Here is an 18677-nt window from a genome sequence, read left to right on the forward strand (position 1 = left end):
AGGCAAAAAGAGAATTTAGCCTCTTGGCTTCCCCCTGCCCACTACCCTGCCCCCCACTCCTTTTTTTTTTTTTTTTTTTTAAAAAAAAAAGAAGAAAAAAGAAAAAAAAAGGCAATGAGAGGACTAAGCTGCTGCCACAGCCCTGGTCACTCCCCGTGGATGAGTGGAACAGCCACCCACCAAAGGCAGCACGACGGTGGAGGATGGGCAGGCGAGTGGCTCGGCTGTTGCTATAACGACAGCACCTTGGTCTCATTTCTTTTGAAAAATGAATTGCTGCTGGTGGGATGAAGCGGAGCAGCTTCTGCCCGCAGATGAAAGCCATGCCGACAGCCTCAACACTCTCTTGTTTATGTATTGGGTCTGTCATGGCACGTCTAAGCAGCTCTGCCGAAAATTTTAGGGTGGGTTGGATTAGACCATTCTGGTCCGCGTGTGTCTGCATGTTTGCGTGCACAGCCTCTGTTCCCCCCTGCCTCTCCCCGAGTCAGGAGTCATTTAAAAAGTCAGCCCGCCAAAGTTTGACCTTTTCTTGCTCTGCACTTAAGAGTTTCTCCAAAGGCATATAAAGAATATCGAGTCCTGCCTCACTCTCTCCTGCTTTGGGGTAGAAACCTGCTGTGAAATGCAGGTCTATCAGCCAAATATTTTGTGTAAATAAAGTTAAAGACCTATGAAACTGGAAAGAGTTTTATTTTATTTTAATATTTTTGTTTTATTTTACTATTTTCCTTTTATTTTTATTTTATGCATCAAGAATCTTCGGCTCCTAGACATATATCTCTAAGCTGCTGCCAATATCTTCATGATGCATACTGTAAATCACATGCACAAGCTATATACTACTTCGTTGAAGGAGGGGGAAAATGCTTTACAGGAGAATATTTTACTTCAGACATTGTTTTTACAGAGGGAAGGGGAAGTGCTGGGGTTTTAGTCTAAGACGCTGTGGAGTCCTGGTGGTGGTAAACTGTTTGCCAGTATATGGTCAGTATATGATATTCCAGCTATCCAATAGTTGACATGGTGGTTGGGAAAGAAATCAAGATATGAAAACGAATGTTTGCATTGAAATAATTTAATAAGAATATTTCTGTGTTGTACCCCCAAAAGAAGAGATGCATCTATTGTTATGGCTCCCAACCCCTCCAAAATGTCAGAGCCGACGTGCTTCCCTACCTGCAAAGGTTGTATCCAGCATGTTGCCTTCAAGTAAAGTTTTCATGTTACATTTCTGTCTACCTACAGTTGTTCAATAAGCAAAGAAAATAAAAAGACTGGTTTTCTTTTTCTAGTGCCTGTTAACCCCCCAAATCCTAAAACCTCTGAAGGACAATAATGTGGAGCTACAAACTTAGAATAGGCTTCATTTTGTTTTCGTTTGCAACAAGGCACTATTTCTGTACATTTGATATTTGATGGAAAATAGTTTCCATGTTAAAGCTGCTTTTTGTTGTAATGCATGATAAACATGATTATTAATATTTATATACTGGGCCTGCTTTTACTTTCACTAAAGTCACTGTATATTTGTACAGGGGGACATCCAAGTTTCAGCACATGATGAAATCTTCAGGAGCTGATATTTTTAGGGCTGGTTATTTGCCACTAGATAGTTTTGATTCTTTTGGTAAACATTCATGTACAAATAAGGTGATGGATTCAGGATAAATTACTAAACGATGTGAAACCTGAAAGTGTGAAATGATGTGCAAGTGTATCACTCTTACCGATATTCTGTAAGGGATACCTTCAAACTGTTGTGAAACGTATGGAGTCAGTTCTCTTGTATTTGTCGGGAGATAATCGCTCTCACTAATCCCTGACTTGTCATTAAGACAAGTTAAGTTTTTTCCCATCTCTTCTTTATATGAACTGTTCTTCACAATTAGAAGCCTGTCAACAGGTCCTTTGGTATGACTGTTCTTTCTTTAGCCCAGCATTTGGCCAATGCGAACTTGGAGCAAAGGGCCATGGCAAGTTTTGGACATTTCTTCGAACCCTGCTTTTGCATGTGCGTGCCCATCGAACTTGGTCTTGAGTCACTTGCTGCTCGGTGACTGCCATTCTGATGTGGAAGGCAAAGAGGGATAGTGACTTTGTAGCGAGATGGCTTAGGAGCTGAAATGGGTGATTTCAGCTGTAAATTGTGTGAGTGGCCCATTAGGGACAACATTTAAATATGCTATTTTAAGCCATTATATCAACTGTGTTACTGACCACCTGCACTTGAGGCCAGATTGTGCTCTTTCTTTTCTTGCTCTGAAGAAAGGAAACTTGGAAGCAACTGTGCTGCCGTACTTGTGAAGTGGTGCCATTACCACATCCGTATCATCTTTTCCTCATCTCCGGGGTCTGAACCGGGGTTATATAAAGATCAGTGAAACAAACTCAGTGGCTCGGCTGTAGTCTTCTGCCACACACCAGTTACACGGGTCAAAAAGCAGCAGGGAGCTGTAATACCATATGGTGGTATTCAGCTTAACGTAGGTTTTTTAGGGGAGGGAAGCAGCGGAGATGAGAGCTGTATCATAAGCCTCCTTGTGGGATCTGATTTTTCTCCTTCACACTAGTCCTGGGTGTTGACTTACCTTCCACATCGCTGTTAACTGGCACAGATGAGGCAATTACCACCCCGGGGCAAAGCGCCTCTTGCTAGAGCTTGCTGCTGCTGTGGCACGGAGCGATGAAAAGGTGATGCCTCTGCTGCGGGGCTCTGTGCCTCGCAGCCCGGTGTGCTCCTGCAGACCGTGGCTGATTAACCTGACTGTGCCAGGCTTTAATCGAGAGAGCGCCGGCGCGGTGTGCGCTCCCGCCTGCATCTGCCGCCACGTGTAGGACCCCGTCCCTGGGCATCGGCGGAGCTCATGGGGGCAAGAGCTGCTGCGGTCAGGTGAGGGGAAAGGAGTGGGAGCCCGGTGATGGGGACTCCACACAGGCAGTGGGGAGGCCCAAAACACGCTCGCAGCCTTCCTGAGCCCTGCCTTGCTGTAGGTGGGTTCCCCATCGCAGCTTGCGGCACAGGGAGAGGAACCTCTGGCCTTGCTGTTCCCTGCCCCCCAGAAACCAGGGGTGGGGAAAGACTCAGGGTAAGGACAGGTCCTGTGGAGCTGCGTAGGCATCATGCACCGGAGGAGGAGCCCAGCCAAGCAGCAGTCCACGCGGCAGAGGCTGTGGTCACAGAGCAGCCAGTCTCTGTGTGGCACCACAGAAGCCAAGAGGAGAAAGAATTTCAGCCTGTGGGAGGCTTGGCGTGCTCTGCCTTTGTGCAGGGGGAACGGGCAGCAAAGTCTCAGGCATGTATGCCAACAGGGACCCACTGGTGATTCTTAGGCACTTGTTAATCATTCTCCCATATAAAAAAGCTCTTCTGCTCCAGTACGAATCAAGGAATTGATGGTCTGCTTAAGGACTTAGAGACTTGCCTTTCTGCTTTGTTATAAAGGTCACATCTCTGCAGAGGACCAGCATGTAGCTTAGTGTCCCACGCATGTTCATCTGGGACAGCAGCAACACGTGCATCAGCCATGTCCTTCTGCATTGGATGCTGAAGGGGCCACGCAGGCCTCTTGAAGGGCAGGAGAAGGGCGCAGCCTTCTCGGAACCGCTCCCTCTGAAATGGGGATGAGATATGGATTTGCTTGCCTGTCTTACACGTGGGATGAAAGGGGAACTAACCCTCTGGGATGGGAGAAATAAATGGGATCTGGATTGCGGGAAGAAAGAAGGTTGAGGACCTGTAGGTTAGGGAAGGGGTGGGAGCTGTGTGCCTGGGACTTTCATACCAGTAAAAATACTTTAAAAATTGATAAAATCTTTCAGTATTTTGTCTTCTATTGTTCTAGTATCAAGGATGCAAGTGTGTCCTGAAGGCGTTCGCTAGAGCTGTGACCTCTTTGCTTCCTCCCCTCCCCACTATTGTTTTTGCCTTAGCCAAAGAGGGATGCTTTTTTTAGCCTGGTACATAAGCGGAGGACTTAACATTTGGTGTGGTAGGAAAGGACTGTAGGTTGTTACAGTGCTTTGCTATGCTGCTTTTAACCTGAATTAAAGCTTATATTAATACACTATTTTTTTTATAACATTCTTCTAATTTAATTGCTTTCCTGGAGACTTGTCTTGCTATCATTTCTGTTAGTTATTTATCTTTCACATTAGCTCCTAGCACATAGGTTATTTCCTTTTTTTTGTTATTTGATTGAATTAGCATCATGCAAAGTGCCTTCTATTTTTTAGGGTGGATATATTTTTTTCCTCACTTAAAAGTGATTCTCAATATGTTTTGTAGCCAAGAACAGAGGGCTAATCAAATGAAACTATGTTAATGAATTTGCACAAAAAATTTAGTGTCAACAACACATGTTTCAATACAAGTAGTCAATCAACTGTATTGCAGGTATTTTTCAAGAAGCTTCTAGAAACTTCCAACAAAAAGATTTTCAGAGTAAATAGTAAATTTTAGTGGTTCCGTTTTTTTTCGTCCAGTTTAAGACTCCTCACTGTGTTAGGCGCTCTTTAAGTCTTTGCACTGTTAGGCACCAAAAAGTTGAATTAATCAACTCACTCCGTAAAATTCTGGTAGCTTGGAGAGCACAGATGTATTTTACAGTTCTGTTCTCCTATTCAGGGGCAGGTTTGGTTTGGGGGTTTTTTGGTGGTTTGGTTTGGTTGTGGGTTTTTTGGTTTGGTTTTTTTTGTTTCTTTCAGACTGTCTTCTCAAATTGATCAAGGCATAAGAATGAAATCAAAGAAACTTCCTAATCAGAGTTTTAAAAACTTATTGTCATTAGTAGGCTTGATGAGGAGTATCTTGTCACAAGGCTTATCAGCACTCTTTTTGTATCTGCAGCTGATTAAATATTTTTTTCTCTTGTTTTTCTTTAAGCTTCAAGAGACGGTCAAAAGGAAGTTGGAAGGCGCACGTTCACCTCTCAATGGAGAACAGCAGAATGGAGTTTGTGATGGGAACTTTTCTCCAACCAGCAAGCGGATACGGAAGGATGTACCAGGCATCGAAGCAATCAACAGCTTGCCCAATAATTTGCCTTTGCCCGCTGTTTCTCCTCTTCACCAGCTTGACATGAAAGCTCCCCTGCCCCTGCAGAACAGTGGAACTCATGGTAGCGGTCTAGAAGACTTGGGTAAAAATGGTGGGCTTTCCGAGATAAAGCTCCCTGTTAATGGTTGCAACGAGCTAGATGATAGTTTTAACATCCTGCAGAACAAGGAGCTAAAGCAAGAGCCTTTGGATGACCCCAGCTGTATAGACACTTCTGAAACATCTCTTTCAAATCAGAATAAGCTCTTCTCAGACATAAACCTGAACGATCAAGAGTGGCAGGAGCTAATAGATGAACTAGCGAACACTGTTCCAGAAGATGATATACAAGATTTGTTCAACGAAGACTTTGAAGAGAAGAAGGAGCCGGAATTTCCCAGGCCTGCCACAGAAACTCAAGAGAGTGCGAGCGTGAAAAGCGATCCATCTCATTCTCCATTTGCTCATGTCCCGTTAGGTTCTCCCCAGGTGAGGCCTTCTTCTTCCGGTCCTCCATTTTCGAACGTCTCCACAGCCTCTAGCATAGCTTCTGTGTCCAGCGCCCCGCCAGCCCCCATCCCTGCCGGCTCACCAGCGAACTGTGTTGTTCAGTCACCTCAAACTCCCAGCCAGGCCCACACTCCAGGCCAGACGCAGGCGCGGTCTGGAAATGGCTATCTTATGAACCCAGCAGCGGGGACTGTGGCAGGATCAGGGCCTGGGCCCATGAATATGCCGAGTGCTGACTTGTCTCCAGCCGAACAGCTCAAGCAAATGGCAGCCCAGCAGCAGCAAAGAGCTAAGCTCATGCAGCAGAAGCAGCAGCAGCATCCAAATCAACCCTCAAGCTGGTCACCTGTGGGCCCTCCATCTAGTCCATATGGAGGACCCTTCAGTGCAGACAAACCAAATAGTCCAATGATGTATCCCCAAGCCTTTAACAACCAAAACCCAATAGTGCCTCCTATGGCAAACAATCCACAGAAGACCACAATTAATAACTACCTCCCTCAAAATCACATGAATATGATCAGTCAGCAGCCAAATAACCTGGGCACAAACTCCTTAAGCAAACAGCCCAATATGCTTTCTTACGGCAACACCAAACCTCTGACCCACTTCAGTGCTGAGCTGAGTCAGAGGATGACCCCGCCAATGGCAAATCCTAGCAAGAACCCCATGATGCCGTACATCCAGCAGCAGCAGTCCCAGCAGCCGCAGATGCAAGCTCAGATGGCGCACCTGAGCGAGGAACAGAAACGCATGCTCATCATGAAGCAGAAAGGAATGATGAATCAGGCCATGGCATATGCAACACTTCCTTCCCTTGGTCAGGTAAGCGTGAGCGCACGATATGTGGGCAGCCAAAAAAAGGCCGATACAAAGGCTTAGCATCCCTTTGTATGGTCTCCTTCTCCCTCCTCCTCTTTCTCCTGGAAAGTATGGAACATCATTGCAGATGCTTCTTGGACTTTTCATGGAGTATTGGAGCTTGATCACTTTAAGAAATGCCTGAAATGATGTGGCGGTTAGAAATGTTGTTAAATGACTGTTTTTCTGAACTAGCGCTCTTTCCCTGTGCTCCTACTGATGAGTGCTTAGGGCCACTCTGGGGAAGTTTGGGGTCGGAAGTCACTCCTCTTTGGAGGGTTTGTTTCCTTTTTTTCATAATGTCAGACTTGATGGTTTTGGATCCCAAACCACTGCATGGCTTGGTTTCCACAGTGTAGTTAGCATTGTTACAAAAAGACGGAGTGGTTGGCCCCTTCTTGGGGCAGAGATCGATCCAGCTTTAAACAGCATATTTGGCATTTTGGCTCAGGGAACAAAGGAAGGACTCAGGGTGCTGAGTGCCTTTGGTTTCCACTGGAAGAAGTAAGCACAACTGAATGCTTTTAGTGGTGCTTGAACTGTGCGTGAAATGAGATGGTTTATTCTGGGACTTTCAAGCAGCCTTTAGCAACCTCAAGTATTTTATTGTCATGAATCTGTAGAGTCTCTCAGCAAGAGGCTAAAGCTGTGTTGGCTTGACTTGGCGTTACTGTCTCAGATGTATTCCATGTTAACCTCTGGAGCAGCAGCTGCCAGGCTTGGGGAATGCTTTGGAATGAATTAATAACCAATTTGAATAATGGCTGTAGCAATGCCCTGTTGCCTCCTAGGTCAACTGGGTATTCTTAGTTGTGCAGCCCCTGTAAAGATCTGCACACTGGTGTCATGGAAAAGCTCAAGAATAAATTTTCTGAATGTTGTTTTAAGGGCTTTAAAAAGAATTAAAGTTAATAATCAGTTCACAAAGTAGGTGATGCCTTCACAGAAGTTATGTGCCACCAAAACATGTCAGGAATTCTGATATAATAGTACACTAATAGAATTGTTGGTTGATAGTTTTAGTGTAACAGCTTTTTACCAAATTAGCTGTTTCCACACCACCTACAAGGAGTACTTCCTTCTGAGCATGGTTTAACTGTGACTCACACTGTAATGCATGTAGAAATACAGCAAAATTTGTCATTTCTTCAGCTTGTGGAGTTTGGGGATCTACCAATAGGAGGAGTAGGAGCTTTACCATGTCAGAGTCCATCACGTATTACTTAAAATTAATTGCAAAACAAAAAGAAATGTTCATCTGCCTCCTGGTTTTGGTTCAGGAAGTATGGTGACAGCTCAAAGGTTCGTATCTTTATTTTAATTCTGCTTGCCTATTGTGTTAGAAATAGCTGGTCTAAAGCCTTTTCTTTTTGCGAAGACTTATCTAGAGAAAGACTGTGATAATGACATAAAACTCAGACTGTAAGCTACAGATTTGTCAGGTTGTAACTGGGAGGCAGAGGATGTTTGGTCACGCTGTCTAATGCTTTTTTGTTTCTTTTCTTTGTTAAATCTGTTGAACTCAGAGACCCATCAAACAGTTGAGAGGACGAACTGGCTATGTGAAAGAGTTAATGCCATCTCCTCCATTTCATAACTCGAGAAATAAATGCTAATATCTCATTGCAGTTCTCCAGTGTGAACGGGAAGCCAAGGTTTCATATATCTAATCTCACTCATTTCCGTTTTTTTAATGTAGGAAAAACTAGATATTTGGATACAACTAGACATTCTTCCAAAAACAAGTCCAGATATTTCCAAAACCAAGTCATTCTATGTCATATAAAGAAGAAACTTAAGGCAAAGCCATACTTTGTTATATAATATGTACAATTCACATTTATCGACCCAGTCAGAATGGGGGACTTCTTGCTTGTGTGTAGATGTAGAAAGGTCCATTTACTACTTGTGAAACCCACTTGCCTACACTGAAGGGATTTTGTTTGGTGAGGAAGGTTGAAATAATAGATTTCTAACTGTAATGTATTTCTTCATTCCTTCCCTTCCTGCTTCCCTGAAAGGCATTTTTCTGTGGAAAATTGGAAAGCTTATTATTGTGAGATCTGCTTGGTGGAAACGGATTGTTTTTGCAAAGGTGGTAAAAACGATATGTTGATATTGTTGAGTTAAATCCAGACTGATGCAGATTATTCTACTACTTACTTCAGGATGCAGATGGTCAGACTTGACAGATCATATATGGAAAATAAGGAGATTGCACCCTTCAGTTTGAAATACATTTCTGAATGTAAAGTGAATGTATCTTTCTGTCAGTTTATAGTTTCTACTTTCATTGTAGTTTTGGTTTTTGATACAGAATTGTAAAAGTGTGTGTGTGTGTGTGTTAAATAATCATGAGGATTTAACAAATGGCATTTAAGGGCAAAAAAAAGTTTAGCTATTGCATCTCATGGTTAGCACTGATCATACATTTCTGTCAGGTGACTATTACAAGGGCATATTTGAGAACCAAAAGATGATTTAGGGAACATCAGACATGTACAAAAACACCTTGTCTTATTTTCTGTGTACTGCTGTAAAATGCAAGTATGGCTAGTTGGGCGCATGTGTGCATACATGCGCTATGTACACTAATTAAACCCATGTCCATTTGGGCCTAAGGTACTTCTGTTGTTAACAAGCAGAATTTTTGCCTGCACTCATTGCTTCAGTTGTTGAGCATACTTTAGAGAGACACACCATTTTTTCAGTCCAGCTGGGACCTTGCAAATGCTCTGTGGAGGTCAGTTGCCCGTGAGTGTCCTATTAACGTGTCGGTGCTGGTGCTCTGGGCTTGTGTCCTGGGCTTGCTGAGCATCACTGCATACTCTACTAAAGAGAGGTGAGCAGCGAGAGAGGAAGCCGTGCAGCTCAATATCCATGTGAGTGGTTGGACAGGCAGAGTGCAGAATCAGCAGCTTAGCTAGCAAAACTAGTATCCAACAGAAGTAGGATCTCTCTAAAGGCTTTCTACATTGTCGGTGTTGAAACTCTTCCTGTCAGACGTATTAGTGCTTTGCTTTGCTGTGCAGATCCAGGACTGGTACTGGCACTGTGGTTGTAGCCCCCATCACACTATTGCTGAACGACCCATATGCCCTGCATCACAATGTCCTCTATTTTATACTATAGCTTGTTCTCTTCAAAGGAGCACCGCATGGGGTATTTGTTTTTCCACAAAGTAGATACCGGTTTGGATTTTTGAGTTGGGGATTTTTCTGGGGTTAGCCTGAAGGTAATTCAGACCACTTTTTGTGTAATCGACTGTTAAAACCATGGTCAGATCCTGACCCGTCTATATTTGGCAAAAACCATGGTCGCATCCTGAACCATCTACCTTCAGGAAGGCTCTGTCCTGCTGCTAGTGTTCCCTCGTGCCTGACTGTTCTCCACTTGGTCAGGCTTGTACTTAGAAATCCCTGCTTTTTGCCTTGTCCCGCGTACCCTGATCTGCCGTAAACCCAGTTGTTAGTTTGTGAATATGTGGCAGGTATTGCCCTTTAGCCTCTTGCTTTTCCTGAGTTGTTCTTTCCTTCTTGCTTACCTGTGGCTATAGGCTAAAACAGCAAGTACAGATTTTCACTGGGGCTTGTAACTTGTTAGGTATTTGAGGGCTAGAGGTCCTGTGCTGTTCTGGTTCCCATGTGACAGTAAAAGAAATTGGTTTCACACCAAGATGCAGCAGGGGCTTTGTTTAGGCTTTTTATGTGATTTAAGAAATAAAAGCAAGCAAGCCTAAACCAACCTCCTCTCTCAAAAATTGGAGCTTTGTTTAACCTAAAATGTTCCATTTAGTTCTTGAGATGTATGTAAGGTTTTATGGGAGGTACTTTTTTCTTATCTTTTTTCTTCTTTAAACCAAAAAGTAATTTCAAATTGGGGAAACGTGAAAGCATTTTCTTCGGAAAATTTCAGAATCATTAATCGTGCCTTTTCTTGGTTTCAGCTGTTCAATATGTATGCGTAATGGTAAGAGAAAAAAGCAGCCCAACGGAATAGATGTTGAATGGCTGAGACAGAATTTGATGTTTGGAGCCAAGTGAGTGAGGGAGAGTAATGAGAGGTTGAAACAAAACAGAATTCTCTGTGGGTGTAAGAAAAATAAAACTAGACTGCAGCTCTTTGCCTGCATGGGACTGTGAGGATGCTGCAATTATAGTTCCTTTTGAAACCACTAGTTATGTTGTTTGAAATTGGAGGGATGGGAATGAAGAGGAGAAATGACACCATACTGGAAGAATATCTTCAAATTCTCTTTCTGTCTTTTGTTTTAATCTTATAAATTGAAGATGCCTCATCTGCTCAGTCTGGTTTTGCATGTGAAGGATGAAGGGAGATCTGTGTCCAGAGAACATTTCCAAAATGTAATTGTCCTTTCTAAGTGAAAAGGTGCATCTCTCACTGGAATTGTAAAAGAGATTTTATACTTTTTTTGAAGGTTATCTTTGGGATAGTGAGCAAAAGAGATTGTTGATGTTCTGGGATTTGGCCTTTTTTAAAAGTCTACCCAAAAGTAAAGAAGAAAGTCTACAGATTGGAATTCACTGCTTGGAAGCGTGGCAGAAACACAACTGTCTTACCAGGTTTTAGGGAAGACAAGCCGGAATGGAAATAATGACTGAGACTGTGAGGATCACTTGCTGAACAGCCTGTAGAGCTGTAGCAAATGCCTGTCTATGCTATGTTTGACTCGTAGCCCTGGTTTTCCACAAAAGGCTTGCCCTGGAGTTCAGATGTAGTGCCTGTGTTTTACAAATGCCAGAATTTGCTCCCCAGAAATCAGTCTCCCATACACTCTTAAGGACAGACGGGTAATCAAAATGTGCTTGGATGGATTCTGATCAATTCACCAGGCAATTTGTAAACAGTAGCCTGGCCTTCTTACTGCTCCTGCTATCATCTGCCCATTGTGTTGGGAAGGAGGTCCTGTTAGCCTAAGTCCCTAGAAACAGATGTTGGACAGCGCTTGACTAAGATCAGATCTCCATGGCATAATCCTACAAACCAAATTTTGGCTTGTTGGTATTTCCTCATTTTATGACCGCTGGCTGTGTCCTTTTTAACCTAACACATACTTTCTTCATTTCATATAGTAAATGTTTTCTGCAATACTAAGTTTTTCTCTAGTCTAAGCCTTGCAAAATCGAAGTGTAAGAGCACTGCTCCCATGTCCCAGCTGAACCAATCATCTTGTCTATGGTTTTCTTATGATATCTTTGGTGAAACCTACTTTCCTGAAACCATGCTGACCGCTATTCCTGTTTTGTCCTCTGAGTCATTGCTGGTAGAGAACTGAAACCCATTGTTCCATTGTTTTGCTGGTGTGTGTCAGAATAACCGGTCTTTTCCTCTTGTCAAATATCACAGTTGTAGTGGTAAATCTTTGGTTCTTAGAAACTTCTCCACTTGTCCAAGATTTGTTAAAATACATTGTTGTGCAATTTGCTTCTTGTCTAGTTTCTTGAAGACTCACAGTGTGAGTTATTCTCATCTGTAAAGAAGTTGTCCTACATTACTTATAGAAGCAGAAAATTTCTACTACTGACTGCACAAAGTGTATATTAAATGTCCCCTATTTTGAAGTCACCATGATAGCATACTTTTTCTTCCTACATGATCTAGATTGCTATGTAAAGAGCAGTTTGTCCTGTTATTTAGCGAGACCCGTTAGTTGGATGATATAACATGTGCCAACCAACTCCTTTAGTTTTATTAGTTATGACTGCAATCGCAAAGCACTGTGATTTTGAAATGTCTGTAGCCAGTAGCAGCATATTTTTACATAAAGTGCTACCCTTTCCTGTTTTTTTTTCCATTTTCTCCTTAAAGTGCAAGTTATCATCATCAATTTCAGTTTTCCAGTCTCATGACCCATTCCACCTGCTTTCAGCAATACCAGCCATAATCCATTTCTTATTGTTCGTGAGCCTCTCTAACTCCTCTTGTTTATTGTATATGCTCTTAATGTTAATATACAGATGGTGTAAAACTGTGTTCTTTCTACCCACTTTTACGGTTGGATCTGTCATAAACTGGCAACACAGCACCGCTGAACATACTGGGATGTTCATACCATGCTCTCCCCAATACTGTGCTCATCCGCAGGCTAGTTTGTTGCCCTCTGAGCATCAGCATAACTAATCTAGCACGAAAAGGCCGATGCTTTCAGTGCTAGATGGTGACTGAAACATCTATATAGCCTTTTCTTCATATAACAGTGTTCTGGTGTTCTCTGGAAAATTGAAAGCCCTCTTTCCTGTCCTGCTTCCTCCACCCGGGCAGTTGCCTCCAAGAATCAGCGTATTCGCTGCGGGAGAGCTACAGGGGTAACCCCAGTCACCCACTGACGCCTTTACTCTTTGTGGATCCATAAAAGTGTTTGTTGCAAAATGGTACCTGGCGTGTTTTGATGTTGACAGTGGGTTCAGCTCGTGAGTTGGATTCTGTTATTCTCCGTTTTTATTTTGAGAGAAGACTTAATCCAAAGACTAAGAGTAAGGCTCCCATCCTTGGCAGCGCGCTTTGTCTGTTTACCGTTTAGTGCCTCACAGCTGGCTGCCAGAGCTCGCGGAGCGCTTGTCTGCGCGTTTGGTCGTGACTTGGTCTGATCCCTTTCTCTCCAATCTCTGATCTTGCGTGCCCCGAACAAGATGCAGATTTGATCACAGCTTGCACTTAGATAATATATTGGAGTTTTAAATTTGCCCTTGTGTAATTTCTCAAAGACCACGACTGTCCTTAACTTTACCTTTTTCTGGAGTTTAGACATTTAGAGTACTTCTTGCCCCTGTATTTTCATTTTCCTTCCATAATTCCCAAGTTTGCCGGTTTGCTTCTCAACATCTCAGAAATATTAATTAGACCTTAATTTTAGATGAATCTATATTCCTGTGTTTAACTTCATGAATATATAACTCTGAATGTCTCAAAAAAGTCAACTCATGCCCCATAACACAGAAATATACAGAAATTCTAAAATTGCTTTAAAATCATGAGCTCATAAAAATAATATATATCAGGGATGGTGGCAGTAGTTGTCCTACTATTTTCTGAACCACTAGGATTCTTGTTTTCCAGGTCGTCTTTATCCATCTGGGACAGAAGTTTACTTTTTTAAGTAAAGTTTTGATTCTCCCTTACCCTTTTGACTCTAGAATATGAAAGTGAAAGGAAAACATGTCAAATTCTAAATCTTACAGTTGCATTGCAAGATAATGTAATACTGGCGATTTTCTTTACCCCCATTTCAGTGTCATCTGTTCTTGTGCTACCCAGCTGGATGATTAAGGTTATGGTGCAACTCCAAACCTCTTTCTTGGAAGCTTCTCTCTGGTTGTTTGTATTTCTAAGGTGTCACGTAGTCCTTCTAGAAAAGACACCTCACACGAACAAGTGACATTGTTTCCAAGTTACTGTCTTCTGAGGACACGGGTGAAATAATTACTCAGCGTGTACCAAAATCGCTTCATTTGCCACCAACAAGGAGGCTGCATGTGGAATGGATTTACTAGACCTCGCAGCTAACAGCTGTAATAAAATCATCAGCAGCTCCTGACCAGGTTTAACAGTACAGATCTAGGGCTAGGGAAGCCTCTATTTCATCTGTTTCGGAGGCATAAGGAAGATGTCTTCTTCCTTCTCCGCCTGACCTTCCAGGTGTCACGCTAACCCACACTGGGGTCAGTGGTCAGCTTTCCCTTGCCGGTAAAGGGAGTAAAGCAAGCTTTGCAACTAATTTTGGAGGAGAAGAGGCTTTGCTGGAAAGGCCAGGGAAGGCTTTACAGCTGCCCACCAATTTCCTGCGCTGTGGGTGGTTCTGCAGGGGACACCTTCCAAGTCAGCCGACCGTAAGAAACAACGGAGATGCGCTGAATGGTGCATGCCTCTGCTGTGAGTAAGCGGAGGGGCGTTTCACAGTGGCCTTCTGCTAGCGGTTACTGTTGTGTTTTGGATCTGAAGATCCTCAGACCTACCATGTTTCCACAGAAGAACCATATAAAGTGTCTTTTTTCCCTATAATTTTTAAAGATCCTTTTTTAAATAAATAAATTATTAATCTTCATCAGGCTTATAACAATGCACTTTAATGAGAGCTGGACCCTTACCGCTTGCTGTACTGATTGTAAGAGATGAACCGACTGCCTCCTTTCAGGCTGCATTTCCACCCTTAGCAGCGCTTCTAAGCCTGAGTGTCATCTTGTGTGTCTCTGCCGGCATTAGATTTAAAATTGCCTTTTGACTAATCTGTTCTGCAGGGAACAAACTGTTAGCAAATCCCTTTGCTAGGAAAGCCTCTTCCAGGTAGTCTGAAAGTCCAATTTAAGTGCAGTCTCATTGTCTTTCCCAACCTTTGTAAAGAAAACTGGAGACTGGATTAAAAATTAACACTCTTTCCATCTCTTGTTTCCATCTCCCTCCCATAGTAGGGGCTTATAGAAACTGAGATTTGATTCCAAGCAAACTCGTAAATTTTTTTTATTAGTATTTGAAGAAAAGATTCATTTTACATATAGAAATATTCTTGCAACAAGAATTATTCTTGAATAAGCAGCACCCTCCCCCCTGCGCTCCCTTTACTGCGGGAGGGATGGAATGACTCTGCTGCTTAACTCTGTTAAGTACGTTTCATGCCGATTCTGCTCTTCGGTCATCACCCAGCCTGCTCTGTCAAGGACCTCCTTTCCTTTCCCTGCATTCTCTTTCTGCTCTGATTTCTGTCTAAGGAGCTCGCAGCAACAAAACTGCTTATCAAATAATCAATTGATAAGGGTAAAGGTTATAGGGTATCCTGTAATTAAAAAGCCTATTTTGAACTATTAATAGATTGCGGTTATTTTAAAAGCAAGCTCCATCCTGTTCTTCTCTTTTTTCCCCTCGATCTTTTTTTTTTTTTTTTTTTTTCCCTGTCACATCTAGGTGACTCCTTCCCTGCCCATCGCTCTACACTCAGGTAAATAGAAGAAGAGACACCCTCAGGATGGTAAATTATGGAAAGTCACCATGGGATCTGTCTTCCTCCCCTGGAGGGCTGTTTGCTGAGGGGTGGGAGTGTGGGCAGCACCCCATGCTGTACGCATCCTCCTTTGCTGTCTTCTGCACCAGCTCCTCTTTCCTGTTGGCAGGCTAACTGGGAAAGGCACTGGATTTTGGGGGGGCCAGGCCAGAAGGGCTGCCACGTTTCTGAGGCTGAGCTTTGGTGCGCATAGAGAGCCAGCCTTGGGAGCAGGGCAAATCACCAGGTTCCTCTCCTGCCCTACCCATCACCAGAGTTACCAGTGTAATGGGGAAATGGGTTCCTTTGCGAGTAGGAGGGGAGGTGGGGGAGTAAGTGGCCATCCTTTCCAACTGCTCCTGGAGGCAGTCATGTCCATCTGATCAAGCTGACAAAAAAAATGTTGTGAGGGAAGAAAATCGTAGTATTTCTGCCGTGGTGGTGCTCTGTCTGGGCCTTTGTGCGAGGTGTGGGAGCCACATGTCAGAAGAGGTTGTGCCCACCTCAGAGGTCTTGCAGCTAATTCAAGATTACACATGGCGACAGTTTCATTTTGGGTAGCGCTGTGAAGAGCTCAAAAAATCGGAAATGCCACAATTGAAGTTCTCTACAACTATCTGTGCAACTCTGCAAGGTGCAAGAAATGGCAGAAGAGCAAGAAGGACACAGGGAGAGAAGCTAAAGCATACAAATATCTTATGGGAGGCTGAGCGCTGCCAGAAAGAGAAAATCCCCTGCTCTGTTGTAATCCCCGTGTTCCTTAAACATCTTCCCGCACTCGGTAGTATTTCAGTGATGCTGGAAAAGGCTGCTTGATTATCCCAAGAGCATGAATACAGCTCAGCTCGTTTGCTCGAGGAGAACATCAGTAAGTACCGATTAATGTTCCAGCTAGGAACTTAGGACCAAGCAAGACTCATATTTTCAGAGGAAAAGTAATAGTCCCATCTTTAGTGGCTCATTTTCACTCACCTTTGTGTACTGTAGTTCATGGCTTGTAGTTCAGGAGTGTTCTGAACTTGTGAGAAGACATCGCTGCGTTTTGCGGAGTTACAAGTGGAGCCCAACAGCTCTTTTTAAATTTGTGTGTATGCACTCCTTTGTGGCTAGCACACTTTTTTGCACATATATTACCAGGAGCTTTTCCATCCCTTCTCTAAAGCAGTGTGACTTACAGCTTGCTTCTGAACCATCAGCAGAGGGCTTGCCCACCTGATCCTGCAGCAGCACGGCAATCCCGGCACCGGTGTCAGTCTGCTTCAAAGCCTCGAGCTCAGCTTCTGCTCTCCGTGTCTCTGCCTAATCTGTGTCTGTGTGAAGGAGTGCTCTTTGATGAGCAGTCTATGCTACCCAACTGGCTATGATGTTCCAGCCCAACAGTGAGGTGTACTTTGCACTTCTGAATTTCTGTTTTGTCTTTTATTTTATCTGCCTGGATCCTTATTCTGGTGCTTTCCACAGCATTTCCGGATATTCAAGCCCAGTGCTACCTAGAAGCGTTATGCTGTTGTCATGTGTGTTCCCTCCAGAAAGATTTCCTAATGTCTGCAGTGTGTATGTGTCCGTACGTAGGAAAGCTTAATACCTTTTGAAAGACTGTCCCAGTAAGTGGTTAAGTGCAGATTTGGAGTCCTGCATTCAGGAGGTTCTGCCAAATCCCAGCTGATGCATCTAATTTGCTAAAGAATGTGGCTTCTGCTCTCTCAGCAAAGATTTCATTCCTCATGGGCAGTGGGAAACTTGCCCTTTTTATGTTATTGTTCACCAGCTTAGTGTTAAGTCTGAGACAGCCAACTTTGTTACTAAGGAGAGAAACCAGGCTGTTGGTCCCTATGTTCTTCATTCTCATGTACTGCATGCGTACCTGTATTCTTGAGTCCTCCCACCCTTATTTAGCCCCCTTTCCTGTGTGTGAGGAACGTTTTGCATGCATTAGTCTGCAAGTGTGTCTTACACATTGGGAGGAAACCACCCATCCTGTGTCAACACATCTTCCAAACAGGTGGCTACCTCATTTACACCCAGTGGGAGCTTGTTAGCAGATCTTGCTCTACAGTTAAGAGTGGGAGCTGTCTAGACAGGGTCAAGTATCTCACAAGAAAGCAAGCCCAAGTCCAGCAGCACTGTCACAAAATCATGCTTTAATGTTTTCTCTGTTTCACTTCTGTTTCACACTGGTGCAATATTAAAGTCTATTCCTCACTCCAGAAGTTCAGTCTTTGGCTGCTCATGCTAGCATCCTTCTGTAAAATCTGTTCTACCAGGTTCCTTGCTGCTAGCTAAAATCTCTGTTTTTGAAAAAAGGGTGTACCTGTAAGCTGTCTTTTGTTTCCTTATGCTATTTGGAGAAACTGAGGGAAAGACAATGTCTTTAAAAAACAGAAAGAAAAATAGTTTGAAAGGGTCAGCCTAGAAAGAGTTTAAACTCTGTCCTGAGAAGATGACTCCTCCTTTTCTGACATGATGTTCCTTACAGGCTTGAGAGTTAACATCCTCAAAAGAATCTGCATTTTAAATTATTATATGTACATAGTATTGCCTAGAGATTGCCCAACATGCACTTTCTGGGGAATTATTTTTCCAGTGTGTACTTCTTTCCCTCTGAGTCCAGCAGGTTAGGTTTGTTGGTTTTGTGATTTTTTTTTTTTTTTTTTTAAATCTGTCCTATATTATTTGTCTGTTCCTTTTCTTTCCCGTGCTACTCCATGAGCCGTTTTTCTTTCTCTCCCTCTAAGCTCCCTGCTCAAATTTACCCTGTTTCCCCTCATCCAGCTTTTATTTCTCTGCCTCCCCTTCTTATCCATTTAATAGCACAGGACTGTTTTTTGGTATTGTCACAATGTACAGGAAATCACTGTAGACGCCATGGCTTTCTGTGGTCTGTATACCTCCGGCAGATGAAAATAGTATGAAATATTTGTTGTCATATTAAATGTTTTTTTAAACAGTCATGGGACAGATGAAGGACTGCGGGATCTTAGCTATAATCTCACTAATGTGGTGGCACCATCCATGTGATAAATTTGGCCGTTCCACCTTCAGTCTGCCCACTAATCCATCTCAACCAGGACTTTAATGTTCTGAACTATGGAACAGCTTCACTGGATCAAGATTTTTTGTAGTGTACCCTTATCACAGATGGCTAAAACAAAACTAAAAAAGTAGGCGTTTTCTATTGTTAAATTGCCAGTGTCATGTTGTTTCCCACACCTTGAGGATTTGTCTCTGGCAGTAACTTAGTCTTACAAGCTCTTGCGCTCTTACAGATGGAAAAGC

General features: G+C 43.1%; 1 protein-coding gene across 5 annotated transcripts in view; it reads left to right on the plus strand.

The window, feature by feature from the left end:
* MAML3 (mastermind like transcriptional coactivator 3) overlaps positions 1-18677 on the plus strand; it is a 326972-nt gene that overhangs the window by 227395 nt on the left and 80900 nt on the right. For all 5 annotated transcript variants that reach the window (XM_030012733.2, XM_030012573.2, XM_030012654.2 and 2 more), the window contains one exon: positions 4886-6373. In XM_030012733.2, coding sequence (XP_029868593.1) covers positions 5081-6373 — 1293 coding nt within the window. In that variant the 5' untranslated portion in view covers positions 4886-5080. The remainder of the gene's footprint in view (positions 1-4885; positions 6374-18677) is intronic.

The sequence above is a fragment of the Aquila chrysaetos genome, chromosome 1 (genome assembly GCF_900496995.4).
Source record: "Aquila chrysaetos chrysaetos chromosome 1, bAquChr1.4, whole genome shotgun sequence".
In the NCBI taxonomy this organism is placed as follows: Eukaryota; Metazoa; Chordata; class Aves; order Accipitriformes; family Accipitridae; genus Aquila; species Aquila chrysaetos.